Source organism: Epinephelus lanceolatus, chromosome 21 (assembly GCF_041903045.1).
Source record: "Epinephelus lanceolatus isolate andai-2023 chromosome 21, ASM4190304v1, whole genome shotgun sequence".
Taxonomy (NCBI): Eukaryota; Metazoa; Chordata; class Actinopteri; order Perciformes; family Serranidae; genus Epinephelus; species Epinephelus lanceolatus.
In genome coordinates, this window is record NC_135754.1 from 16706798 (window position 1) to 16734770 (window position 27973).

A 27973-nucleotide genomic window follows, 5' to 3' on the forward strand; every position below is an offset into this window, starting at 1 on the left:
GAGCTTGTCACAAAGTATTAAGGGAAGAGTATCACATCACTGAACCATGTCGACATGATCAAGGCAGGTGAAAGGACAGTGAGTACTCTGAGAGGTCAATCACAGCACCTCATTTAAAAATCACACCAGCATCATAATGAGCATCCCGATGGTGTATAACAGTGTATCTGAGGGTGGAATTTTCCTTTAAGCAGCTCACATTTAGCTGTTAGCCCTGGGTTGTGCCTCAGACATAGGTTGGCGCCATTACCACAAAGTAGCAATGATCTTGACCTCTTGTGAAGCTAAATTTCATGCCCAACTCACTCTCTTCTGCAAAGAACCTGTGATGCAAATTCACAGAGTTTATATATAGCCTGTCTTTCATCAGCCTGCTATTCCCCGATGCATTCCCAGTGGCTAAATGGAAAATGTGGACCAGCTGTGTGCTCATTCACACATGTGGACTTATTAGCATTGCCGGTGGCAAGTTTTTTCTATTATTGCACGTGTCTTTTTACATACTTTCTAATTTTGCTAAGTTCTCTCTATCAGTGTAATGACAAGAGTTAAATGACCAACGTTTACTCCCTTCTCTGCCTGTTTCCCACAGCATGTTTCTAAGGATGAAGCCAGTCTCATGGGATAGCCATGTTTTGTCCCCATGACAGCTATGTCACTCAGCCCTCTCTGCAGTGACCCCCTGCACAGCAAAGGATGCTGGGAAATAACGAGCACTTTTATCCCGGTCAGGATGACAAAGATGGGGAGGATGAGGAGGAGGAAGAGGAGCAGGGAAGCGAAAACAGAGAAGGAGAGGATGGACCTGACACAGAGAATGGAGGGTTAGAGGGTCCAGAGGAGAAGGAAATGACGGGAGGACGACAATCCTGGGAAGGGAAAGGTGGCGAGGTGGTAAAACCAGCAGCCATTGTGGTCGGGAGACAGAGAGCAGATCGACCGCTGAGGCCGGGCAACCTGGGCAACCGGGGTATCCCATATATGTCCAATCAAGCCCTGCTACATCATCAACCAGCCAATAAGCAACAGCATCATCTCATTTCGGCCAATCAGCAGCCTCATCATGCAGGCCTAACTGTGCTGCAGAAGAGACGAGCCCTCATGGAGCGCAGCATGACCACAGTGGCTCCAATGGAGGACATTTACCTGACCATGATGGTATTCCGCATTGGAATTCCCGACATCAAACAAACAGTAAGTGTACATTGTCATCATAAACATGACGGCCAAACACTACAAGGATTTCATGAAATAAAGTCACCATCACATGAAACAATCTCAGGTTCCTCTTGACCCCTTATTTGAAACTTATTTAATCAAATCCAAAGATTCAGTGCAGTCGAGGCAGACAAATAAGTAATGTAGCAAAGGTTAGTTCCTTATATATAACATTTGTGAGAAAAGTAAGTAGAAAATCTTAAAGAATGAACTCAATCAAGCTCAATCAAAACAAAACATTTGAAAGTCTGGTTATCTATATAAAAACATCTCCCTTGCAAACAGGGCACTGACTGGAGGTCTTTCCAAAAGAGGAAGTAGTTCAAGCCAATTCTCTCTGGTATTACTGCCTCGGAGAGAGAGGGAGAGAGATAGCTTTAAAATGGAAACACAACTTTTCAACTCCTCCCCCTAGTGTGTCCAAGTGGTATTATTGTTGGCGCCTCTGTCGCAAAGACAACCGGATCGCTTTCTGTTTTTTCTCAGAGTCTAGCAACTGCAACAGTTTAGAGTTTTCTACCCTGCACCACTTCCTCTACTGGGGATAATGACTGCAAATAACTTATATTAGTAGTCTTTGGTAGCTGGGGATAGCTACCGATAGCTATCAGGAAAAACAACTGGGCTATCCCTTTCCTTTTTCGGTTGGGCCATGGTTGGCGCACATATTGTGTGCTTTAAGTCAAGCCTTCATTTTCTTGGGAGATCGTAAAGCTTTGATTCTCTGCCCCAATCTGACTGAGCCCGACCTGTCCCGTTGGGTTCGAGCCAGGCCAGGCTGTAATTTCTCAAAATTCCCCCAGGCTTCAATCGAGTCGGGTTTGCCCCAATTTCCCAGTGTTTTTTCTTTTTGTGTGTGTGTTTTTTCTAAAAATGCAGACCTTATAGTCTGTGTAACTTCATGAAGAGTTAATGGGGTGTGTTGCCATAAACCCATCCCAACTCCTGCATCTCATTAATGAGGAGAAATGTTAAACACTCTGTTTACAACAATATATATGGCATTTGATTGTTTTTGGGCTGTGCTGAACAGTCAGTAGGTGAAGGCGCATGTTGGAGATTTTGTCACAAATGTTTTTTACCACATTGAAAAGACCTAAAGTTCCTGTGTATATGTTTTAGGGGCTTCTGTTGGCTGAAATGGTATATAATATTTATAGCTAAGTTTTTGTTGTCTAAGAATGATCTGTTTATATCTTCATATGGAGCAGGTCCTCCTCCACAGACTCCATTATGTTGTCTCTGTAGAAGCCCAGAATGGACAAACCAAACACAGGCTCCATTCCCAGAATGGGAATAGCCCCACGATAGTTTTCCTACATGGCCTCACACAAGAGTTTCAGTTGGTTGCAATCTGCACCCTCACTACTAGATGCCACTAAATCCTAAACAACAGAACGTTCTAGCTAGTAATTAATGTTTTAATAGAACTTTTGTTTTTTTCATTTACAGTGGAAATTTAGGTTTTTATTCTGGCTTGGAAAGAAAGGATTCATGCCAGTCGGCCCTGTTCTTTTTAGACTCGATCATAGCTCTAGGTGGCAGACAGAACTGCATAGTAAAAGTGGGGCTTATAGGGAACCAATCTAAATGCAAATGGTGTCATTTTTCTGAAGTCATTACATTGTGCATTCATTTACTTCAGATAAGTTAAAGCAAAAACATGTCTATTATCAAATTTCATTTGACAAACAGAATTTAAAAAAAAAGTAAGAACAGCTCAGGCTACTTTACAGTGTTGAGGCAGTGATGCATTTGGCTTATGTAAGCTTTCCATATTCTGATTTTTGTGCAAGCACGAACTGAACTGAACTTTTTTTCATTACACATTTTCAAATAATTTTGTTGCAGTGTTGACTCTACATCTGTTTCAAATTAGTTGCAGAGAAGAACCCATGGGTACTTGATGCATACATTTTTTATCTTATGTTTTTTTTACATTAGCCAAATAGTGTGCACAAACGTACAAGCACATCTCTTATTTCAAAGCATTTTTATTCCAGTCATCCCACAAGCCCAGGGATGAATCCCAAAAGGAAGTAGGAAAAAAACACAGCTTGACTTGTGTTGAGCAACCTGCGAGGGCCGACATATTCAGTCAACAACACCATGTAAGCATCTGCCTTGGGTCAGGCATGGTCATAATTAGTTTTCAAAACTGAAGTCAATATCAATTCACACTTAGCTCTCCGCCGTACAGTGGCGGCAGGTGAGAATTGGCCAGCCCACACACGCCATGTACAGGTGAGAATGGGTGCCCCACTGTAACCCCTCCCCCAGTCTCCCTTTCTCCATTTCCAACTCCCTGAACATGCTGACTGTTCTACATGTCAGCTAATCTGCCCTCAATATAACGGTAATTGCTAATTATCTAATAGGCTTTTAATGAGTTTGGGGAGAGCTGGGGAAGTGAGTGACACCGGAAAGGAAGGAGTATGTGGAAGGCATCTGTGTTGCTCTTAGGTCTCAGTCAGCCACAGGCATCATATTCAGCTCTGACAAACACTCGGCACCCCAGACCTCGCAGCTGAAATAATATTGAGCTGAATTAGGAGAGATGAGCAGAGAGAGTGAGCGTTAGGAGCTAGTTAAAGAGAGTGAGGGGAGTAAATGAACGCTATGAAGAGAGAGGCGGGGAATGAATAAGCAAAGAGGAAGCTATATGCATTTACAAAAAACATAATACTGCACAGGGAAGGTCCAAATAACTTTTCTGAGTGGGGACCAGTACTGCTGAAAAGATCTCAGAAAATCCTTGTTTATCTAAAACAGAACAACGGGGAAAGAATCGGCAGTGTAATATACAGTGTACATTACATTAGGCTTCTCTCCGAGGGATTAGCCACTTGATCTCTCTTTATTTCACACACACAGACTCAGTAGAAATATATGCACAACACTGCGCAATTACACTTGCAACGCACAGACACACACACACACATATACTTCACAGCTCACTTGCACATCCTTATCATGTGGTTTACCTCCCAGGGACCACCAAGACATTGCTACGGCAACGGGTGCCTGCCTTCACTAATGAACTGGTTGCCATGCCAATAGAGTTGGCTACACTATCAAATAGTGCAACCTAGTGGTGGGGGGGCTAGAGGGGGGGCAGAGGGGACGTGGAAGTGTGCTGAGCTGTGCAATTTTACTTACAGTTCTCTGAAATGGAACAATAGCATGGATGCATACATCTCATTCAGACCTCTCAGCCCAGTTGTTAAAGCCCTGCTCCCGGTCAGCTCTGTCCTCAGGCTCCAGACTTTAATAAGAAAAGGACAAAAAGGATGGTCTTTCTGTGGAAATGCAAGGAAATGTAATAATATGAAGGAACCGGCAGTGCACAAATCACCGTGAAATCTAGTTAGGCATACGCACATACACATGATACATCCAAGGTGTTTTTTTTTTCATTGAGGCCAGGGAGCCTCTGGTGTATCACACACAGACATATAGTAAGAGGCAAAGGAGCTTTTTTCTCTCCAAGCTACTTTGTTCTTTCTCATCTGCATTGTGGTGCAAATCTGACATTACGCTAGCAGGGATAAAAAAAAAAAAAGGTAAATATTTATCCCAGTATAGAATATTTCCGTCATCTTTAAAGGTTGAGAGAAAAAGTGGTATGAAAGTAAACAGCCCTGAATATCCTGATAGCGCTGATAAGGACAACATAAGACATCTTATTTCCACGAATGTGGCAGATGATTAATTATTTAAAAGTATTGCATTCATATTCTGCGCACACCACATTCTCATGCAATCATCATTCACCAACCCATCTTAAAACCGTCACGCTGCTTTATCAGTCTATAATAATAAAATGCCTTTGGCCAGCTGTTGAACTAAATTGACTAAATGTTGCTGAAATTGTTTGTATTAATAAAATTGTGTTCAGGTTTACACACGCAAACAGTACCATTAAATTAGTTGGTGTTTTAATGATATTGACTTTTCTCAGAAACAGAGGTGGGCACAAATGATCTTGTTTCATGAGGGAGAAAAAACAGAAGTAGACTAAGGTCAGAGCAACAAAAATTAAGGAAGGCTAAAGCTTCTAATATGAAGCCTTGCACTTCATACTGTTCAAGTTGTTTACGTAAAGGGAAACACGACCTAACTTCAGAATTTCGATATGTTATTTCCATGGCTAAGGAAAGTTCAATCAATATTTGTGAACATGAGCTACTCTCTCAAAGAAACCGGAGAAGTAAGCCTCAAACTTGTGATGTCATCAAGTATAAAGTCTGGAGCTGCTCCATTGACAATTAACAGGAGCCAGATTTTGTGGATCCAAAGAATGTTTTTTTCTTTTTTTTTTTTTTTGAGCTTTATTCTAGTGTAGTGTTCACAGGTCAGAAAATGTACCCATACACTCAGAACATTCCCCTGGGTGCTCTCTGTGTCATCTATAACATCTTTCCACTTCATTGTATGTGGAGCAGATTCACACTTTAAACTTGATGACATCACAGATTTAGTACTGTAGTTTTTGTATTTGCTTGTGTTGGCTATAGTTTATGGACTGTCTTAGACCATAGCAATAACATGTATGAATTTGAAAATTGGCGTAGTTCCCCTTTAGGTGAAGGTTGCACCTCCACAATATAAACGTACTTTATTACAAGTAAAAGTCCTGCAAGTGCAGAAGTGTTATCAGCAAAATGCACCTTAAGTATCAAATATAAAGTCATCTATTTATGCATCTGTTATCATATGATTGTTCTTTTTTCTCCCCAAAGTTTTTTATACTGTGTAAAATACAACTTTAAATACAGTTTGATATATTTGAACAAAATCCCATTCCACAAGTTACCCATATTTATTACATCTTTACAAATTCATAATATGACATATTAAAGCATAAATTCAATGATAAATATGATAAATGATTTATATTACACACACAAAGAACAGAAAAGGGGGGTATAAAATTATAATTATTTTTCTAAGGACAAGATAAGGGAGGTATCTGTACGTATGAAACTTATCTGTTCTTTTCTACATGAACAGGTTGCCAAATAATGTAGAAGAACTCATTTTTTTCCTCAGGTCACATGATGCACATGATCTCTAATTCATTAACTGTATATGTGATTGGTTTCATATTACTGATGTATGAACCTGTCAGCAGCTTTTTAATGCTTGTTGATGTCAAGCAAGTACTGTTTATTCTATAGCTGTGTTATTTTTCAGATTAGCTGACAAGTTCAGGCACCCTGTAGCTGATTTGCTGCCATGTTAGCCTTCTGCGTCTTGATCGTGTGTAACCGTGAGCATGGTTACAATAAAAAAACATTATTTGTATTTTAACTTTTACAGGGTTGAGCTGGCCCTTTAATTTTGATACGTGGCACCTTACTGCCTAAAAACGGCTAGCAATCAATTTAACTTTATTTCAGACACATAGGTTCATATCAGCGTAATTAATGATAAGATTTTATACAACATAAGGACAACAAGATAAAGATATGATTGCAGTCCACAGTGACAGTTGTTCCAGGAATACCTTGAGTCACCTTGTGTAGGCTCTGTTAATTAGTTATTAATTGCAGATTTTTATATTAACATTCCTCAACACAGCATGAAAGGTGTGAACTTGGCGCGCATTTGTCTGTCTCGTGAGCTTGAGCAAGACTGTGAATGCCTCATTAAATGCCACCTGAAGCTTTTTCATTTGTGCTTCACTATAACTGCACCACAAGTGGCCTGTGTAGAGGGGGCGGGGGGGTACAGTCGGCTCTAGAAAGGGCTGTTTTAACTTAATTTAAACATAATTTATGTGTCAGCATATTAGCTTGTGCATACAGTTTGCACTGCTGGCGCTGCACATCATCATCATTGTATTGACCATCAGTCATTATTATTACAGCCTCCAGAGCAGGTGATGATGAGAGAAAACATTGCCTGACCTCCACACTGCCCTTTGCTCTCTGTGTGCCTGTCAGAGGTGTCTCCAGTTTGACCAGGACTGCACGGTGTGGAACGCCAAGCAGCAGATCATCTGCTCCCTCGGCGAGTCATTATGGGATGTCTACAACTACGGCCTCTTCCAGCCGGCTGGAGATGGACGGGATGCCAAGTTCCTTGAGGAGGAGCGGGCCCTGCGAGACTACTCACAGACCTTTGAGAAAGGGGTGCCTTACCTCGAGGTACGGAGGTGGAAGTGGTGGGAAAGTGAGACAGTGCAGGGTTATAGCCATGACTTAAGATTTGATATATATAAAGATGAATTTTATTTGCCAAAATGAAAATCTAAATGCTGTTTCATAGACTTCTTCACACTGCCAGGAGTTACTATCTGGTGGGGGAATCACTCGATGTGTTTATTTCTTAGCCTAAAAGTTGTCGAATTTAAAGATACTGAGTCTAAACAATACTGAAAATCAGCCTTAAAATATCCAAGAAGTGTCGCAACAGCCCTCCAAATTCTCAGAAACGATACAGAGGATGTCACCTCAGTTTCCTCAGTGGTTGCTACTGCCCTGCCTGAGTGCACTCTTTATTACTGTATTAAGATATTTGTTTCATGTAGACATTTTTTTTGTGTAGATAATGGGTTATTTGCCTTTAAAGAAAATCATAAGACATCATTGTCATCACCACATTGTTTACAGAAAAACAAACTTAAACAACAGCAGCTGTTAAAAAGATTTGTGCACATCTTTCATCTTTTGCAGCTTCTTTAGTTTAATGACATTTACTAATGCACTGCTTCCTACTTTGAAAACTTTATTGCTCATTATTGGGTAAAAGCCATTAGAAATGTTTTACACTTGCAGGCAAATTACTCAGAGTTTACTTTTTTTATTTGAATTCCCATGTTCACCACAGTAAATGAATGAATCTTGACAAAAATAATATCCACCTCATGGATTTAATTGCATTTTGCACTTTATGTAACATACAAATTAGATTATATTTCCCCACTTTTTTAGGAAGTGGGCTGTGAGATGACATCAATTGGAAGCGCTCATGGTGTGATACAATTATCTTGCAGTGCCCTCTGGTGGTCCAGCTGCTGTAAATGTTGATGAGCGGGGTGGGGCTGAGAGAGTATCGGGCACTCGGGGTTTGGCTTCAAACCACAGTGTTTACATTCTTGACAAGGTTCCAGATGAGGACATGTCTATGTGCTGATGAGGCCCTGTAACTGAACTCTGCTCCACAACAGAATGTATCTCACAGCTCCATGTGAGTGTGTATTTATAACATGGGTAATGCCATTTTGAATCACGTCAGTGCTTAAATTGGACCAGTATTCGCTGGTATTGTGGCTTTTCTGGATGCTGTCAGTGTTTGTGCTTACTAATAACCACATTGTAGTTATTTCAATCTAAGTGTTAGGCCACATTGCCACCTCTGATGCCTGTAACATGCAGTTGTTCTCTGGCTGTCTGAGGTTTAGTATGTGGTTCAGTTCAGCTCTCAGTAGCTGAATAGGAGCTTCAACTCTTATCTCCATGCTCCTTTCTGTTTTGCCATCACAGCACAATACTGATGCGTTGACAGCACATCCAGTCGGGTGGTTTTCATTGACGTTGTCCGCCATTCACAGAATAAGAGAGCGCAAGGCAAACCCACCTGAACTCAGTGCATTCATCTTTTGAGCGATGTTGTGTTCGTGACTCAATGCTGTTTTAAAGACTAATTCTCAAAGGCATATTTTAGACCAGTGTTTTAATTTAACCATCTATTTTTTATTCATGGCAGAGTAGAGAAAGCTCTGAAACATTTAGACCACCACATAAGAACATTCTGTTAAATAGTGCTGCCTGTGATGATTAATGATTAACATTAACAGATAATTACACAAAAATATTCAAACAAATACCAAATGTTTTGTTCTGGTCAGGAAGGAACCTCCATAACCTTAATATAGGTGTTAAAATAACCTGTCAAGATGCACCAACAGTAAGTACATTATATATTGAAATTCAGAAGGACTATAAATTATGTCAAATGTTACGATGTTTATGGCTTATATGGATATGTAGCTTTTGCTGTGCCATATCTGGTGGGTAAAGGAGATTTAATGACCATTAGAATAGATAATCATCATTAACTTTCTTTCATTTCGTCAGCCTTATTTGTGCACAATTTCATTTTTTGTAAAGACATTTATAGACTCAGTACTTTCAGGCATTTCCAATTATATAAATTTAGAAAATATACCAATGCCACCAATACCAGTGCAACTTTACTACTTCATTTGATACCCATAGAGTGAATGGAAGCACTCGGTTGCTTAAAATGCCACCTGGTGTGTAGTGTGTAGTGGCGTTTTAGTGTAGTGCCTAACACTTTTGTAACATCTGGGCACACATGACAGCCAACTCACTGTGCTCGACCTCACCACACCACAGACTTTATGGGTTGTAGCTGCTGCAAAAGTGGGAGTTCCATAGCTGCGGGGCTCTAACGTAAAAACACCCGGTTTCCTTGTGTAAGGAGGCGGGCTGTGGGAACAGTTAGGAGGGTTCTACCTGAGGAGCGCAGGCAGCTGTTAGGCTCATAGGGTGTGAGTAAATCTATAATGTATATTGGAGCAACACCATGTAGGGCTTTAAAAGTTTAAAATCAATTCTAAACCTAGCAGGTAGCCAGTGTAGCGTTGCAGGGGTGGGAGTGATGTGGTCGTGTCTCTTGGAAGGTCTGGCAGCCGAGTTTTAAACAAGCTGGAGACGGGAAGTGGCCTTTTGGCTGAGCCCGGAACAAAGGGAATTACAGTAATCCAATCTTGACAAGATGAAAGCATGGATGACTTTTTGAAGGTCCGCTTGGGATAAAAAATGTCATACTTTTGCAATGTTTCTAATGTTGCATTAAATCAAATGAAGTTTGCAGTGATAGGCTGCAAGCAAAACTATACAAATAATTATTTTTTTCCTAGAAATGCAGATATCGTTTAACTGGAGAAGTTTTGCTTCTACCTGGCTTTATCAATCAATCAATCAATCAATTTTATTTATAAAGCCCAATATCACAAATCACAATTTGCCTCACAGGGCTTTACAGCATACGACATCCCTCTGTCCTTATGACCCTCGCAGCGGATAAGGAAAAACTCCCCAAAAAAACCCCTTTAACGGGGAAAAAAAACAGTAGAAACCTCAGGAAGAGCAACTGAGGAGGGATCCCTCTTCCAGGACGGACAGACGTGCAATACATGTCATACAGAACAGATCAGCATAATAAATTAACAGTAATCCGCATGACACAATGAGACAGAGAGAGAGACAGAGAGAGAGATGCAGGTAATGACAGTAGGTTACAACAACATTATTGAAAGTAATAATATTATAGTTATAGTTCTGGCTACTGTGGTACAATATGTTGAAAGTATGTATTAATATCTGGCAGTATACATGTGTGACAATAGTCATATGTGTATAATAACAGTAGAAGTATGACTAATGACTAATGATGGCAGCAGCAGCAGGAGGCATCTGGCAGGACCACGGCGGCAGCACAACCACACACGTCACGCTGTCCAGGCACCGTTGCGGTATGAATTAATCTGAGAGACAGTGGAGCACAAAGGCTCCAGAGAAGAAGCCGAGTTAGTGACATCCAGAATGGCCGAGTTAGCAAGATGCAGTAATAGAATACGAGAGAGAGAGAGAGAGAGAAGGAGAGAAGGTGCCCGGTGTATTATAGGGGGGTCCTCCGGCAGACTAGGCCTAAGTCAGCTTAACTAGGGGCTGGTACAGGGCAAGCCTGAGCCAGCCCTAACTATAAGCTTTATCAAAGAGGAAAATCTTAAGTCTAGTCTTAAATGTGGAGACGGTGTCTGCCTCCCAGACCACAACAGGAAGATGATTCCACAGGAGAGGAGCCTGATAGCTGAAGGCTCTGGCTCCTGATCTACTTTTGGAGACTTTAGGGACCACGAGTAACCCTGCGTTCTCAGAGCGCAGTGTTCTGGTGGGATAATATGGCACTATGAGCTCACTAAGATATGATGGAGCTTGACCATTTAGAGCTTTATAAGTTAACATTAGGACTTTAAATTCAATTCTGGATTTTACAGGGAGCCAGTGCAGAGAAGCTAAAACAGGAGAAATATGATCTCGTTTCTTAGTTCCTGTTAGTACACGTGCTGCTGCATTCTGAATTAGCTGGAGAGTTTTTAAGGACTTACTAGAGCTACCTGATAATAGAGAGTTACAGTAATCCAGCCTAGAGGTAACAAAAGCGTGGACCAATTTTTCTGCATCTTTTCGGGTCAGGATAGGCCTAATTTTCGCAATATTACGCAGATGAAAAAATGCAGTCCGTGAGGTTTGTTTTAAATGAGAATTAAAAGACAAATCTTGATCAAATATTACTCCAAGGTTTCTTACGGTAGTGCTAGAGGCCAGAGCAATGCCATCTAGAGAAACTATGTCATCAGATAAAGAGTCTCTGAGTTGTTTGGGGCCAAGAACAATAACTTCAGTTTTGTCTGAATTTAACATCAGGAAATTGATGAAGTTTAGTTAATTGATTACTTTCTTCTGGCTTCATCGATAAATACAACTGAGTATCATCCGCATAACAATGGAAATTTATAGAGTGATTTCTAATGATGTTACCAAAAGGAAGCATATATAGAGTAAATAGGATTGGTCCGAGCACAGAACCTTGCGGAACTCCAAAACAAACTTTGGTATGTAAGGATGATTCATTATGAACGTCAACAAACTGAAAACAATCAGATAAATAAGATTTAAACCAGCTTAGTGCAGAACCTTTTAGGCCAATTAAGTGATCCAGTCTATGCAGTATAATTTGATGGTCAATTGTGTCAAACGCCGCACTAAGATCTAATAAAACAAGTACAGAGACAAGTCCTTTGTCTGAAGCAATCAGAAGGTCATTTGTAATTTTAACTAGTGCTGTCTCAGTGCTATGATGCACTCTAAATCCTGACTGAAATTCCTCAAATAAATTATTATCATGGAGAAAATCACACAGCTGGTCTGCGACTACTTTCTCAAGGATCTTTGACATAAAGGGAAGATTAGATATTGGTCTATAGTTGGCTAACACCTCTGGATCCAGGGTGGGCTTTTTTAGTAGAGGTTTAAATACAGCTACCTTAAAAGACTGTGGTACATAGCCTGTTAATAAGGATATATTGATCATATCTAATATATGAGTGTTAACTAAAGGAAAGACCTCCTTAAGTAGCCTAGTTGGGATGGGGTCTAAGAGACACGTTGATGATTTAGATGAAGAAATCACTGCTGTCAATTCTTGAAGAGAAATTGGGGAGAAGCAATCTAAATATATATTAGGTCTTACAGCTGTGTTTGAGGTTAGATAGCTACTATCTGAGGACAGGAGGTCATGAATTTTGCCTCTAATAGTTAGAATTTTGTCATTAAAAAAGCTCATAAAATCATTACTGCTAAGGGCTAAAGGAATACAAGGCTCAATAGAGCTTTGACTCTCAGTCAGCCTGGCTACAGTGCTGAAAAGAAACCTGGGGTTGTTCTTGTTTTCTTCTATTAGTGCTGAGTAATAGTTTGCTCTGGCGTTGCGGAGGCCCCTCTTATAAGTTTTGAGACTGTCTGTCCAGATTAAACGAGATTCTTCCAGTTTGGTCAATCGCCAATTCCTTTCAAATTTTCGCGATATTTGTTTTAACTTATGGGTTTGAGAGTTATACCAAGGAGCGAACTTTCTTTGCTTTTTTAACTTCTTTTTAAGAGGAGCTACAGAGTCAAGTGTTGTTCGCAGCGAGCCTACAGCGCTATCGACAAAATGATCAAAGTCGGTACAGGAAACCTCTGTTACTGAGGGACTTGGTATTGAATTTAACGACGGAGTAATCTTTTCCTTAAATTTTGCGACAGCACTATCTGATAAACATCTAGTATAGTAACTGTTGCTGAGTGGCGTGTAATCGGGTAAAAAGAAATCAAAAGTAATCAGATAATGATCCGATAGCGAGGGATTCTGTGGAAAGACTTTTAGGTTATCAATTTCAATTCCATACGTCAGAACTAGATCGAGGGTATGGTTAAAACAATGAGTGGGTTCATGTACACTCTGACTGAAGCCAATGGAGTCTAATAATGAGATAAACGCGGTAGCCAGGGAGTCATTATCAACGTCGACATGAATGTTAAAATCGCCTACAATAATAACTTTATCTGATTTAAGAACTAAACTGGATAAAAACTCTGGAATTCAGATACAAATTCAGAATATGGGCCAGGAGCACGGTACACTATAACAAATAAGTTAATTTCGGTCAAAACCTTAAAGGTATTGAGTACAGATAACAAGCTATATTTCAAGTGCAGCTTTACTGTACATGTACTAAAGCTTTTCCCAAGAAATAGACTTAATATTAAGAGAAGCAATTCATGGAGCTGTTCCAGCGACTTTGAGTGGGAGAGTGAATTTCTGGGAATGGTAAAAGAGGTTAGCTGCAGTTAACAAGAATAAACTGCAATGCTGAAATAAAGACAATGTAATTATTTGCTCAAAAAGCACAGGCCATCTATCATTTTATGAATCCAAAAAATGTTTTAATTCAATTTCGATTCCCAGTTTCGCTTCTCTTATTAAAAAACAATGGTCAGATTGTTTTCCACCATCTGAAGTGCAGATTTACAGCACCAATAATAATTTTTTTTATCATTTCCACTGTGTACACTGTCACTGATAAATTAATCTGTGTTGCAGGATGATGCACTTTTTTTTTTATATGTTATCTTTTTCTGGTCCTCAGTTTAGGTACAAAACCAGAGTTTATAAACAGACGAACCTGGATGAAAAGGCGCTCTCCAAACTCAGCACAAAGGTATTTCTTCTCGTGTCTATTGGATATTTCTGGTGCTCAGTACTCATTTCCACTCAGACATCCTCTTTCTTCCTCTTCACCCCCCTCAGGCCAGTCTGAAGAAGTTCCTGGATTACGTTCAGACTGGAGCAATAGAGAAAATGGCTAAAGTCCTCGATAAAGGTCTCGATCCAAATTTTCACGACCCTGACAGTGGAGGTGAGTGGACATTTTTGACTAGACAATTTTTTTGCTTTCAAATAATTGATTTTACAAGTGGTATTTGGTGATGATATGAAATTGTGTAACAGTATCTGAGGGTGGATTTTCACTAACTGCTATCCTTGCTGACCCCCGCCCCCCCTCTGTGGGATCAGAATCCCCGCTCTCTGTGGCTATGCAGTCGGGCCTGTCAGTGGAGGGAATCAGGTTGCTGGTTCAGGGCGGCGCTCATCTGGACTTTAGAAGCAGAGATGGCTTCACACCGGTGCACAAAGCTGTTAGGGCTCACAATCATGCTGGGCTGATGGTAAGGACTTTGAAGTCGCATACATATTTCAAACACGTAGGAAAGGCAAAGTGGACAAAACAGAATAACTATTCTAAGATTTTATAGGGTTCAGGGAAAGTCACGTAAACATCTTATATAAAAAGTCTCTAATGCTGAATTGAATAAAGTGCAAATGCTGAATTAAATGTGGGTGGTCATTAAATTGAAGGATGATGAGAAGCATTTGACAGCTCCTTAAATGCTGTTGGCGTAAAACTTTTGGTTAGTTTAATGTTGTCACTGCTGTTCCTTTACTTTAAATAATACACTTGGAATTGGGAGCAAAGGATTTTGGCTTCTTGCAGCTCTGGCAGCCACCGCATGTTGATTTCAAAGACTGCATGTCAAAGCCACTTTAAGCAGGTGACAACTGCTTAACATCACTCTGTGTTAAAGTGTTTCTGCCAGGAAATACATTATTTTGTCTACCCATAATGCAGCTTTAACATGTATTACATCTAGTAGTATGAGATCAGATGTTAAAGGTGCTGTACCCAAGATAGAAGAAGAAGATATAGTGGAGTAATGGCGTCCTGAGCAGAGAATGAAGTCACGCTCCCTCTGTGTGGGTTGTAACCCAAGCTTCTCAATCTGATGCTGTGGTAGATTGTCCTGCGGTGTGCGCCTGTTGGTGCATGTGAGCCCCTGTATGTGTATCCCACAGGCTAGTTAATCACCACTCCCCTGCACAGCGTTCATACGGTGGTTACGGTCGATATGGGAACGGTGTTGTCACGGAGGTGGTTTCCTCCAAGGTTAACACCATTGGCTCTGTCACAGTGTTAGCCATTATTAGTGCTGTTTATTGAGTTAGCGCTGTTAGCTGCTAGGCGCCTGCTCAGCCCCCTCCATGTTGAGAGCTGAGTGCAGACAATCCCACCCCAGGCCTCTGAGTCAAAGATATGTTCCGGGTGTCGTTTAAAGCTCCTTTAAATAATCAAACTTCAAATGTAACGTATATATTTTATTTATTTAGACATTAAGATGTTTATCTCAACAACGCAGTCACCTATTTATACTATGTAATTGTATTGATCAGCAGCAGCATCATGAATAAAATAAGGCCCTGCCATATAACCTTCTTTCTTTCTTTCTTTCTTTCTTTCTTTCTTTCTTTCTTTTCTTTCTGTCTCAGCTTGTCTATTCCTCTTTGCAGACAGAACATGCACACCCACACACATTAGAATAGTAATACTATTCTTTTGTCTCTCCTTGCCAGGCTCTCTTGTCCCTTGGAGCGTCTCCAAACTACAAAGACCGCTGTGGCCTGACCCCGCTGTACCACACTGTACTGACAGGGGGCGACACCTCCTGCTGTGAGACCTTGCTGTACTACAGGGCGAGGCTGGGGACGAGGGACGAGAACGGCTGGGACGAGACCCATCAGGTACCAGTGGACAGTTCAGTATTTCAGATTTATAATAAACTCACTGAATACAAATCTATCTACTATCTATCCATTGATTCCCATGTGATTTCATTATTTCTCTCATGTTTTCATGTTAAGCATCTCTGGTCTTTGTCTTTTCTCATGTAAACTTCAGCAATGCACCAACACGTCCCTGTCTAATGTCTCTGTTTGATGTCATGTGCCATCGCCCTCAGTCTCTCTCAGCGTTTTCTCACACCCCTCTCTTCTCCACCCTCCTCACTCGTCTCTACATTCTCTCTCTCTCTTTCCTCTCCTCCTTCTCTCTTTCCATAGCACAGGGATGAAGAGGAGTTTGGAATGGAAGAAATACATAAGGTACCCTTCATCCTGCCATCTCATCATCCCCACCAGCCTTTCAGAAGCAAAGGCACTGACAATCGTCATATGTTCAAAAATATAGATAAACCAAAGAAGGTGACCACATAGTTTTCTTACACTGGATCAAATCTCCTCAGTCCACTTCAGAAAGAGCACTGGATACTATCTCTTTCTCACTGTAGATACGGGTGCATTGCCCACATTATGCCTGTGACATTCTGGTAAATTTGCGTTTGTGCTGCGAGCCGGTTGTCATGGTATTTTATTTTGGTTTTGCCGTGCTCTGTGTTTTCTTTCTTTACTTTGTACGTATCTTGTGATATTTTAGTCCCTGCAGAAAAAAAACATGAGGGAACCTCTCAGGCTGCTGAAGGCTCATTTCTGTTGTTTTAATGATTTTTGTTTCCTTTCTTTTCCACCGTGGTGCAATGTAATTGGCTCTGACCTGTTTTTCTGTAAGAGTAATTACAGATCTAAATGAAGATGTGAGACATATATCTCCCTTTCTCTTTGTATCTCTTTTGCAATATCTTTCATCTTCTTCCCTTTTATGCCTAATGCTATTCTACTAAAAAAGTCCCATATGAAATTCACTTCAACTCATCCCTTCCTATACTTTATAATACTGACAATTTGTGGATATCTCTATCACACTCTTGACATCGAAAGGCTTGCCAGAATGGCTTCGCCCAGCACTTGGAGCATCTGCTGTTTTATGGGGCAGACACCTCTTCTCAAAATGCCTCAGGGAACACTGCACTTCACATTTCTGCTCTGTACAACAAGGCAAGTATGGAAACAGATCCCCATATATGAAACTATTATTACTGTAATTAGTACTGCTGTTTTTTCTAGAGGTGTTAACCCATCACTCTCGCTCTCTTAATGATCAGGAAAGCTGTATCCGCGTTCTTCTGTACAGGGGAGCAAATAAGGAGGCAAAAAACAAGCATGGTCAGACCCCTTTTCAGGTACATGGTTTAACTATGAATTAAAGGTCCAGTGTGTAGAATTTAGGAGGATATATTGGCAGAAATGGAATAAAAAATGATAAGTATGTTTTTTTTTTTGGTATATAATCACATGAAAATAAGAATCTCTGTGTTTTCGTTACCTTACAATGAGCCATTTCTATCTACATAGGGGGCAGGTCCTTGTCCTCAAAGTCTGCCATGTTGCACCACCATGTTTCTACAGTAGCCCAGAATGCACTAATCAAACACTAGCCCTAGATAGGAACATTTGTGTTTTCGCATTTTTACGTCACCCGCCATAGTTAGCAGCCTCTCCATGATGAATAGTGTTGGGAAAAAACACTGATTTTGTAACGTGAAACTGCTTTAGTCAGTGTTTTTACTGGCTTAAATCACCTGGTCCATTAATTTTGGTGAGGAAGAGACCTCTGCGAATAATTCAGCTCCCAGTAAAAACCTCCTGAACAATGAAAACTAAAAGACTAAAGGAGTCCCAATGGGAGAAGTTTTAGCTGGTTGCAATCTGCAGTCTTCATCACTAGATGCCACTGAATCCTACACACTGTTCCTGAAAAACTTGCACTTTCATCCTGTTTTCAAAGTGAAATTACCTTTGTAGAGTATCTTTGACAAACCATTTTGTCACACCTAAGACAGAAAATGGAGACAACACAATAAATCAAGAAATATCAATAATTACAACAGCTAGAACAATTATGTCTCATTTTGCTTTCTGTGTTTGCAGCTCGCTATAATGTCTGGTCACTTTGAACTCGGGGAAATCATCAAAAACCACAAAGATGCTGACGTAGGTAAGCTTTCAAGCCAAACTGTCTCTTCTGAGAAGGAAGTGTTGCAATCAGTTCCCAACAGTTGCTTTTCTGGGTTCTTTCCTGAATCTATCATGTGTTTGCCCTTACAATTTCCCGTCTTTTCCCCTAACAATCTACCTAATTTCTCCTTCCATTTCACCCTGTCACATCAAACCCCACTGCCCTTCCTCACTTTTTTACCCCTTCTTACTTGTCACCCCTCACCCCGTAAACCTCACACCCCCATCTTCAGTGCCCTTTTTGGAATCGCCAAAGTATGTACCCAAGCGAAAAGAGAGCGCCCACACTCTGCCTCTCCCTCATTCTCACCCCCTACTGCGCGCTAACAGCGATAACTCCATGACCCAGTCTGACCCTCTGGCCCTGCCCAACAAGGCTGCAACTAATCCCAACCCGGGACAGGTACTGAGGACCATTAGGTGGCTGCTCGTCTGCTGATCTTTGTGATGTTAAATATGCTTTGCTGATGTTGCATCGCTTTCTCAATCTTTCATTTACAGTAAGTTACAGGATCAGCTCTGATGCTCTGTCTGTATGGGACTTGATGTGTTTCTGCAGGGCCAGCGCAGGGCCTCCATTGGCATGAGAAGCTCGAGCAGCCCCAGAACTCGTGCTCGCTCCCCGTCCAGAGGGAGAGGAGGCCAAAGTGACACAGAGGAGAGGCACCGGCCAACAAGAGGCAGACAGGGGTAAGGACTGTGGAGGGACAATATGCATGAAGTAAGGCTGACTCTGACCAGGTCCTTTAAGGCCATCAACTGACAGGGGTCACTAAATCTCTAGTTACCATCAGTTGTACGCAGGAAAATTACTGTTTGTGTCCAAGTTGCATACTGTGTCCTATTTTAAACTACAAGAATGCCATATATTTTAAGTGCAGTATGGATGGACACTGTTGTCCTGCAAGGCAACATAAACGGAGGGGCAAGTCACAGCCTGACAAAAGTTATATAAATATCAGATGGTGGTGCAGTCGCTCATAAGACAACTTAAATATAAATACTTTACAAGAGTCTGCAGTCATGTTCTAGTCATGTTCAATGGTCATGTTACCATGTTCACCATTTCAGTTTAGCGATTTAGCATGTAATTAAATTTATTCACTCTCCGCTTACCCTATTTAGGGTCGCAGGCGGGCCACAGCCCATCCTAGCTGATATGGGTGAAAGGCGGGGCACACCCAGGGCTGACACATAGAAACAGACAAGCGGTCACACACACATTCACACCTATGGTCTATTTAGAGCCACCATTTAACCTGACCTGCATGTCTTTAGACTGTGAGAGGAAGCCAGAGTTACAGAAGGGCCCTGGCTGGCCCGCAGATTCAAACCCAGAACCTTCTTGCTGTGAGGCCGCCCTAATGAAAAACAAGATGGAAAAAATTTTTTACAATTATTTGAGTAGGTTTACCTACTCAAATAATTGTAAAAAATAAGATAAAAAATAGGATGAAAACAAAATAAATGTGATGTGTAACATAAGATGCAAAATAAAACCCAATGTATATCAATAACAATACAAATAAGTAAAAAAAAATGGAATACATAGAATGCATAAAATTAAATTGCAACATATTAAAAGAAGTTCAGCAGTGCTAAGTACAAAACAAAGTGCATTAAAGGGTTTCACACCTATATCAGGAAAGTCATAGCTCGAATGAAGAGATTTGTTTTTAGCTTTCTATTGAGAATATTTGGAGAGCTGGCTTCCTTGATATCTGTAGATAGAGTGTTCCATAGCTTTGGGGAGTAATTAACAAAGTCTGCATCCTTGATTTTTTTTTTTAGCTGTTGCAGGGAACCTCCAGTAAACCAGCAGCAGATGATTTCAGCTTTCCTAAAGGCAAATTGTTAACTAGGGAGTTAGCAATGTAGCTTGGTCTTAGCCCATTAAAGGCTTTCTATATAAGGAGGAAGACATTAACATCAGTTCTGAATGTTACAGGAAGCCAGTGCAGAGCAGCTAAAACTGGACTGATGTGCTCTCTCCTCTTGGTTTGGGTTAATAGCTGAGCTGCATAAAGCAAAGTATTGGACAAATTGGGAATGAAATTTTAAGATGATGATGATGGCGCTAGATGCTTTAGATCACAAAATCTCATTAGGACTCATCTCTTATGAAATATGGATGTCTAAAATGTTGGCTAAAAATAAATTGAAAAATCCTTGGTTATACAAAATGTGTCGCACTTGCTGTTTGTGACGTTTAAATTTTAAAGTTAGGGAAAATATCCTGAAGTCACAGCTTGACCTTCACCTCTACATGCTTTACATTATTTCCTATTAGTACATTGCTCATTACGCTAATTCCTTGTGTATGAAATTACATTAATTTGTTGTATATTACTTGCCAAAAAAAGTGTGTACTTTAGAGTATTATTATAGCACAGAATTGAGGCACACTGACTGTGTTATAACTGCTATCATTGTTACATACCCGACATACAATTTGAACTGAATACTAGACGCTGTTTGTAAATACAAGATTGCAGCATGATTTCTTACTGCTAGTATGACTGATTAGTATGACTCAACTACTGACTGTCTCTGGTGTAGCCTGACAGGCTGTATGTCGTCTCACTTTGTCTCACTTGTTTTTCCACAGTGTGCGACACCGTCTTATCTCTTGGTTATCTCTCTCTCTCTCTTTCACCCTCTGTAGTGCAACCTCAGCGGGCAGTGGGGGAGGTCAGATGAAGCGTATGTACAGCGCAGTGCCAGGGCGGGTGTACGTGGCCACTCGTGCACACTCTGCCAGCGGAGATAGGGAGCTCTCACTTAACAAAGGGGACAGAGTTAAAGGTGAGATTTTTGAGAATATGAGAAAAGTTTGCCCTTGACGTCATTTTAATCACATTGTTGTTTGTCAGGTAAATGTTCTCAACTGCAGAACATTTTGTGTAACGTTGCAATAAAGTCTGATACAGTGGGTTATATTATTTCTGTATCTAAAACATCAATAGCAAGGAAGAGGTGTTCATGAGGGAAGAGATGGTAAACAAGAGAAATTAGAAGCACCATCAGATACATCCAGTCATCAAAAAGCAATATATGTTCCTCGCCATCCTCAGAGGACTGTATGATGTTATGATAAAAAAGGTAGCTTAAGGTAAACAAGGAAGGTCGAAGGAAAGACAGATAGCAAGTAAGAGTTTGTGACAATGGATTTACTACCTTAATGATCATAGATGCATTATGCTCTCTATTTATCTGTCTATCCAATGGTGTGAGGTAGTTACAACAAGCCCCAGTGCATGCTAGTTACAACATATGAGGCACACACACACATGGTGTGTTACATAGGCTATTGTATTGGGAGTGTAAGGTTGTCAAGGAGAAAGCAATCAGAACCTAACACATCTAACACAATAGCTTAACTAAAGTTATTTACTGTTATAACTAGCTTGCTAGCCTAACATTACGTGCTGCATGGTCGACCATAGACTATAAGAATAATGGACGTTGCCACCATGATTAGGGGTTGGAACTGTGAAGGAGTGAGAAGTGGATCTTATTGAGGACACTATCCCCAAACAGCCTGTCAATCAAGCAGCCATGCCCATAATTATGAATAAATGTAAGTCATAATAGTATTTAAAAGGATGAGTTAAATAAAAATTCACATCCCGTACAGTTGTCATGAACAAGGAAATTAGCTGTAGAGACAGAGACTGTTTTTTGTACCAGGCTGGCAATGTGTTAATTTCTGCTGCAGATTTGGCCGTTTTAACATGGGGGTCTATGGGGATTGATTCGCTCTTGTAGCCAGCCTCAAGTGGCCATTCAAGGAACTGCAGTTTTTGGCACCTCTGCGTTGGCTTTACTTTTCAGCCCCACAAGTTGCTGCTTGTTGTTGACACACCACTAAGGGCAGTGTCAATGCTGATGCCAGCCAAATTGCTGCATTGCTGCCAGGAGAGGGGTTGTCCTTGAAAGTAATATGAAAGTAATATAATTTAGGGAGCTTTGTGACCTTCTTCTTCCATTCTTTTCTCTCTTTTGTTTTCTGACTGCTGCTTATAGTTTTGAAAGGTATACCTGCTTGCTTAGCTTGCAGATTTGCTCAGTTTGTCAGTTCTGACAAATTTTGTGTCTAAACTAGCTACTGTATCTCATCACATGATCAAATAGAGATTAACATTGGAACATCAGCATACTGTACATATTACCCAGCACTCATAATTGCATGACAGAAATACCAAATTCATGTTATTACATTTTTTAATAATAGTTGTTATAGTTAATGTAGAATAAACATGTCATTTTGTTATATATTGCTAATGACCATTATACCCACTCACAAGGGCCCGTTCTCCATCAAACACATTGTTCGAGGGCCTGCTCTTTCTACAGGCCCTCCACCCTGCGGGGCCTGATAAAACTGCACTGCCCACACTGTCTGTATTTACGCCCCTGTGTCCATCTGTCTGTCTCAGTGTTAAGTGTAGGAGAGGGGGGATACTGGGAGGGAACAGCGAAAGGTCGCACTGGCTGGTTTCCTTCAGACTGCGTGGAAGAGGTGGCGGCTCTCAGCAAAGACAATCGACCAGGTGAGACAAAACTAGTTAAAACTTTACCCCACTATTGTACTAATGTGTAGCCTTTCAATTTATACATGACTGTTTGAAAAGCAAGAAAAAATTCTTGCTTTTCAAACAGTCATGTATAAATTGAAAGTAATTTGTTATTGATAGTTTTCAGATAACTTTCATTAAGTTAACAAACACATAACAATGATAAGAAATAGCACATAGATTGTAGAGAGGGCGTGCTGGAAAAAAAAATGGGTTACACACTCCCTCAGGCTGGAATGATCCTTTAAGTCCCTGTAACACCCAGCACATGTCGCACTCATGTTTACCAGCAGGCCCTTGTGCGGCAGACAGTCACACGTGTAAAGCACAGGCATTCACTTTTCTCCTCTTTTCACAGCTGCACTGTTCACGCAGCAGGCAGGCCATATGCCACGTAGAAGACACAAAAACCAGGGTGTAAATTTATTTGATTCATTTGTGTGCCTCGCTAAAGACACAACACTTCTACAGAAAGACAAGAGAAGGTGTCATGACGGAAGATGAGAGTTTAAATCAAGCATATGTCTTGCCTGCATGTGTCTTGCAGAGACGCGCAGTGAGAAAGCCAAGAGGAAGCTCTTCCGTAACGTCACTGTCGGAGCCTACGATGGCACCGACGGCCCAAGGTAAGAAAAGTCGCTATAACCCTCACACCCTGCTATCAGTCGATAAGTAAATTGCTAGAAAACTGTCAATATGAGGGTGATTGTCTGCCCTGTGATATTTTGAGCTGTCCTTGGAAAGGCCACAGCCCCCTGTGACCCTGAACAGGAAACCAGTTTAGAAAATAGATAGACTCATTATAAACGTGATTGGCTGCAGCCTCTGATATAGTTCTAGCTGTGGATTGTCACATGAGTGTGGGCAGCAACTAAGCTGTCTGGTTTATTGCTGTGAGGTAAGGCTGTGAGGCCAGTCAAGGTGATTGAAACAGTTGACACACTCTTGTTTTTCAGGTAACTGGAGGTCCTTTTGTGTGTGTATCTGTGTGTGTATGTGCTCACTTGCTTCCATGTCTTCCTGTGTGCTGTCTGCTTTCTGCTGATCCTGAACAGCGCTCGTTCTCTATTGTTTTGCTGTGCGAACACGTCAGCGCTGAAAGCACAAAGAGCAGCCATGTCATTTTCAGCTCTGCCCCTTTTGGCTCCACCAGACAAATGCACTTGTCTCTTTGATACCTCCATCCACATGCCCCCCTCTCCTACTCTGTTGTTGTTGCTTGTTTACACTGAACACAATAATGCCATAATGAAAAGTGTGTGTGTGTGTGTGTGTGGGGGGGGGGGGGTTGCTTTTCCTCCTCCATGGCATCTGTCTAAAGCTGCAGCTCAGCCCTGGGCAGCTGCAGTTGTGTATTATAAAGCTTTGCATGCTTGTTTGAGAGTTAGTGTGGATGTGAATCTGCCTGTGTGTGTCTTTGCGTGTATATACATCATCCTGCTGATGAGTCATGAGGAGGCTGAGACACCAAGCGTTGGTTAGATCCCTGGGCTAGTGAGAAGGACTTACCAGTCGCCACCCCGGGGTTTTGCAGCCTCTTACACATTGTAGCTGACGTTACCCTTGTGCTGAGCTGCTCTCACTGTCATCCAAAGAAGGCATTCACTTTAATGCAGCTGTGCTTGTGTTCTTAATGGAAACAGCAGCCACTGGGGTTATATTACCTGTGCTAAGCTGGTTAAGCGTATTTGCTGCAACGTGGTGAAGTGGTGCTCAATTAAGAGCAAGGTGATCCGGAGCATGTTCCCTCATTGCAGCTAGGCATTTGGGAGAATGTCAATTACTATTTCAGAGAGAGATGGAGAGAGGAAGAGTGTTTGTTAGCCTGTGTGGTGATGACAGCTCTGCTTCACAGGAGAGGGGGGAGTGAGAGGAAAGTTTGCAATTGTATGTGTGTGTGTGTGTGAGTGTGAGTGAGTGAATCCAGGGTGAGAATCAGCTGTTAGTATATCTGTGATACACCAGTCAGTGGATGTGCAAATGCAAGCGCTCTCTCACTGTGTTGCCTTACGTTTATACCCATCCCCCGCATCCCCACCCCGCAAATTCAGCTCTCCATCTCCCCTATTTTGCAACCAAACCCTCTTCCTGTCATGTACCAGCACACACACCACACACTCTCTCCCTGTTGAGATAATCGGGGGTATTCTCTCTCCCTCTTCCCTTTTTTACATTGTCTTTCTCTTGTCTTAAGTATGCGGGGTGCAGACCAGCACGCTGTCTCTCTCCTTCTCATTCCTCACCTCTCTCACTCTCTCTCCTCCACTCTCGCGGCTCTCTCTGGCTGAGCTCTCGCTGGAAGACCGGGAGGAGGAGGGAGGAGGGAGGAGGAGGAGGTGGTGGTGGTGGAGAGCGCGCGAGAGAGAGGAGGGGGGGACATGGCAATGGGGGGATGCGGAGAGAGAGATTTCTCTCTCTCCCTCTCTTCTTCGTGGCCGTCACTGGGCCCCAGAAACAGGAGCGTGTGGTTCATTTACAGGTAGCGGCTGTTTCCTCATTCATTGGCTGGCTATGGATGTGAGGAGAGGACAATGGAGAGAGGGGAGAGGTAGATGATGCTATTGAGAGGCCGTGCCTTTTCAAAGACAGACTAATAAGCTATGTATTCTGTGCGTGCGTGTGTGTCTCTGAGTGTGCGTGCGTGTATATGTGCGTGTGTTTCAAATTTGTGTTTTTCCTCTGCTTGTGAATATCTGTGGTACGGAAGTGGCTATTGAATGGAGACTCTGCAGCATGTTTATTTCTGTGTCTTCCTTCCCGTGTGTCTCTGAACGCTGTGTGCGTGTGTGTTAGTGCATGAAAGGGAGCACATATTGATGCATTTCAGTCAGACAGTGTGGGTGTATTTCATTCTCTTTGAGTCATGATTTCTTTAAGCAGATATTTTTCATTCACCAGGACTTCCCATTTATTCCTGTTCCTTTAAAAACGCGATTGTCACATCCCATATTTTTATGTATCCCAGCGTATCATTAAAAATGTGAAGGATTTAGACTGTACAGACGGATGAAAGTGAATAAGTCAATAAGTGGCAAGAGTGCGGTTTTTCAGTTCCTTTCAAGCTCCTAATTTGAGATACCGGTCTTCTCTGTGCATGTCTGTGTGTGTGTGTGTGTGTGTGTGTGTGTGTGCATGCGACTGTACGCACTAAATGAAATATATGTGGTTTTCACATATGACTGTATACGTCATAGTGTTTGATTGCTGTGGGAGTATCTCTCCTGTACATATATTAATGTATGTACTGCTCATCCATCTACCACGTCTCCATCCACAGTGTGTCACTAGCATCCGTCAAGTGCTTCACTTGTGGTGTGTGGGTATTGTCCCCACATAGCCAGTCTATCTGCATGTACGTTCAGCAGGTGAATAGTTAAAAAGCTGCCTTTTTCTCAGTAATTGTGGATAGAAGAGAGGATGACTCAGGAGGGTACATAATAACTCTGGTCTCTTGTAGGCTTACAGCTTCATTGCAGCCAGTTCAGAGAGAGTGTGTCCTACTAGCCAACGGGGATTAACCAGGGACTTTGCGCTTTTTATGGCCCTAATTGGCCAGGGATTAGTGGTCAATGTGGTGACAGACAAGTTGAATAGCTTGAAACATATAAAGGAAATCATGTGTGTGTCTGCAAGCCAGCAACACAACTTAGAACCACCTGGAGGACCAACACAGGCCGAGCTACCCCCTTGTAGAAGTGGATGGATGAAGAGCCCAATGGATCCGTCCACCCACTCTTTGCTACTTTGATCCTCAGAGAGGGAAAGCATGGTGGAGGACAGGGTGAGAGAAAAAGGAATGAGGTGTGAGGAGCAGATGGCTGGAAGGCGGCTGTGCGTTGGCGAAACAGTAACATTGATGGAGAACACACAAGGGATGGACCTCAGTAGGGGAAACTGGCGATCGTCTGTTCAGTGCTAAAGTTACGACTTGGTGTCGAAGTCTGGATCCTCGGGCCTGCAGGCCAACGCTCGTGCCTCTGCTGTACCTCTGTGATTGCACAGCCAGCTTTATTACTGCTGGATTAAATACACAAAACCTTGCCGGGTCTGTGCTGCAAGAGACTGTGTGGAATATAATATTACTGTTATTGTTATTTTAGGAGCAGTATACACATGGGTGTTTCAGAAGTGGCAGAGGCAGAATGAAGTTGGAGTGACGGGGTCCTCTGCCAGACATAGAAAAAAAAAAATCAAGTTTGCTGCCTAAAACCTAAAAGCAAATCAAAATGTTGGCAGTTTTACATCAGAAGTAGTGGGTTTTGTGGTTACATGGCTAAGTTGCCCTGCTGACATGATTGTCAGGCAACAAATGGTTGTGTTTAGGTTACAGAGTTGAGGTTAACTTTAGTGCCACAGTGTTGGGTTTGCTGGCTCAAGTGAGAAAGAACTGCAGAATTTCTATGCAGCCTGAGCGTAAGCAGCACCTGACATGTTAAACTTAGGGCCCAAAATCTCATTTACATTCGCTACTTCTCATGAAGGTCCAGGTGTGAATGCACACGCCCAGACTTCCCATTTGAAAAGGGGAGGGACAAAAAATGGTATTCCCAGAGGAAATTGTGTCCTTGAGTATACCCAGAGCATTTTTACTGCATTGTTTTGGCAGTCAAGCTATCACTATAAATAAAGACAATTCTTCGACCAGGCTACTCGTCCTGTTCACTCATAGTACAGCCCTTCTAGGAAATCCAATCCTTTGATTCGATTTCAGTTGGCGTGTCAGTTTGAGTTAGGCTGAGGAGCACAAACTAACACAGAAATGAGCTGCCTAGGAACGAAATATCTGGAATTCCTCTTAAATCATACAGCTCTGCTCAGGCCCCGGGCTCTCCAACAGAACCAGGGTGAATTGACATTGTTAGAAAGTCAAGTCCAGAAATGAGTCCTGAGATGTGGCTGTGTGTGGCAGTGTGGAGTCCATTTAAACAGTCCTGTATTAGAGAAAGAGTTGTAAAGCAGCTCGGCCAAAAGTGCCCGACATGGTAATAGTATAATGAAGGAGCTTGCTGGGCCAGCTGTTACACTACTCCAACAGTCTCATAATAAGATTGCATCACCAATGTCTGTGATTGTTTCTGCCGTCTGAGGCAGTGGCCTTTGAGCATGAGGAGCTGTCTGTAGAGGAAGATTAGAGGCCTGTCCGACTTCTTCTGGTACATAATTTGAAGTGTCATGTATGACCGGTAGTGGTGTGCTGGAGTCACTGAAACAGTATCCTTGCAAAAGCTGCCAGAGGCAGTGAAAAGCTAATGCAGCGATTTAGGTGCATTTGGAAGTTTCCATTATCAGTGAAG

The 27973-nt window shown here is 41.8% G+C and overlaps 1 protein-coding gene across 1 annotated transcript in view; it reads left to right on the forward strand.

Moving 5' to 3' along the window:
- Positions 1-27973, forward strand: part of LOC117247254 (SH3 and multiple ankyrin repeat domains protein 1-like) — a 57051-nt gene that overhangs the window by 15405 nt on the left and 13673 nt on the right. Inside the window, exons 2-16 of the mRNA XM_078163700.1 lie at positions 593-1194; positions 7167-7370; positions 13946-14017; positions 14107-14215; positions 14374-14525; positions 15766-15933; positions 16252-16293; positions 16966-17082; positions 17190-17267; positions 18016-18082; positions 18336-18505; positions 18662-18792; positions 20768-20907; positions 22542-22655; positions 23227-23305. Of these exons, the coding sequence (XP_078019826.1) occupies positions 697-1194; positions 7167-7370; positions 13946-14017; positions 14107-14215; positions 14374-14525; positions 15766-15933; positions 16252-16293; positions 16966-17082; positions 17190-17267; positions 18016-18082; positions 18336-18505; positions 18662-18792; positions 20768-20907; positions 22542-22655; positions 23227-23305 (2141 nt within the window). The 5' untranslated portion in view covers positions 593-696. The remainder of the gene's footprint in view (positions 1-592; positions 1195-7166; positions 7371-13945; positions 14018-14106; positions 14216-14373; positions 14526-15765; positions 15934-16251; positions 16294-16965; positions 17083-17189; positions 17268-18015; positions 18083-18335; positions 18506-18661; positions 18793-20767; positions 20908-22541; positions 22656-23226; positions 23306-27973) is intronic.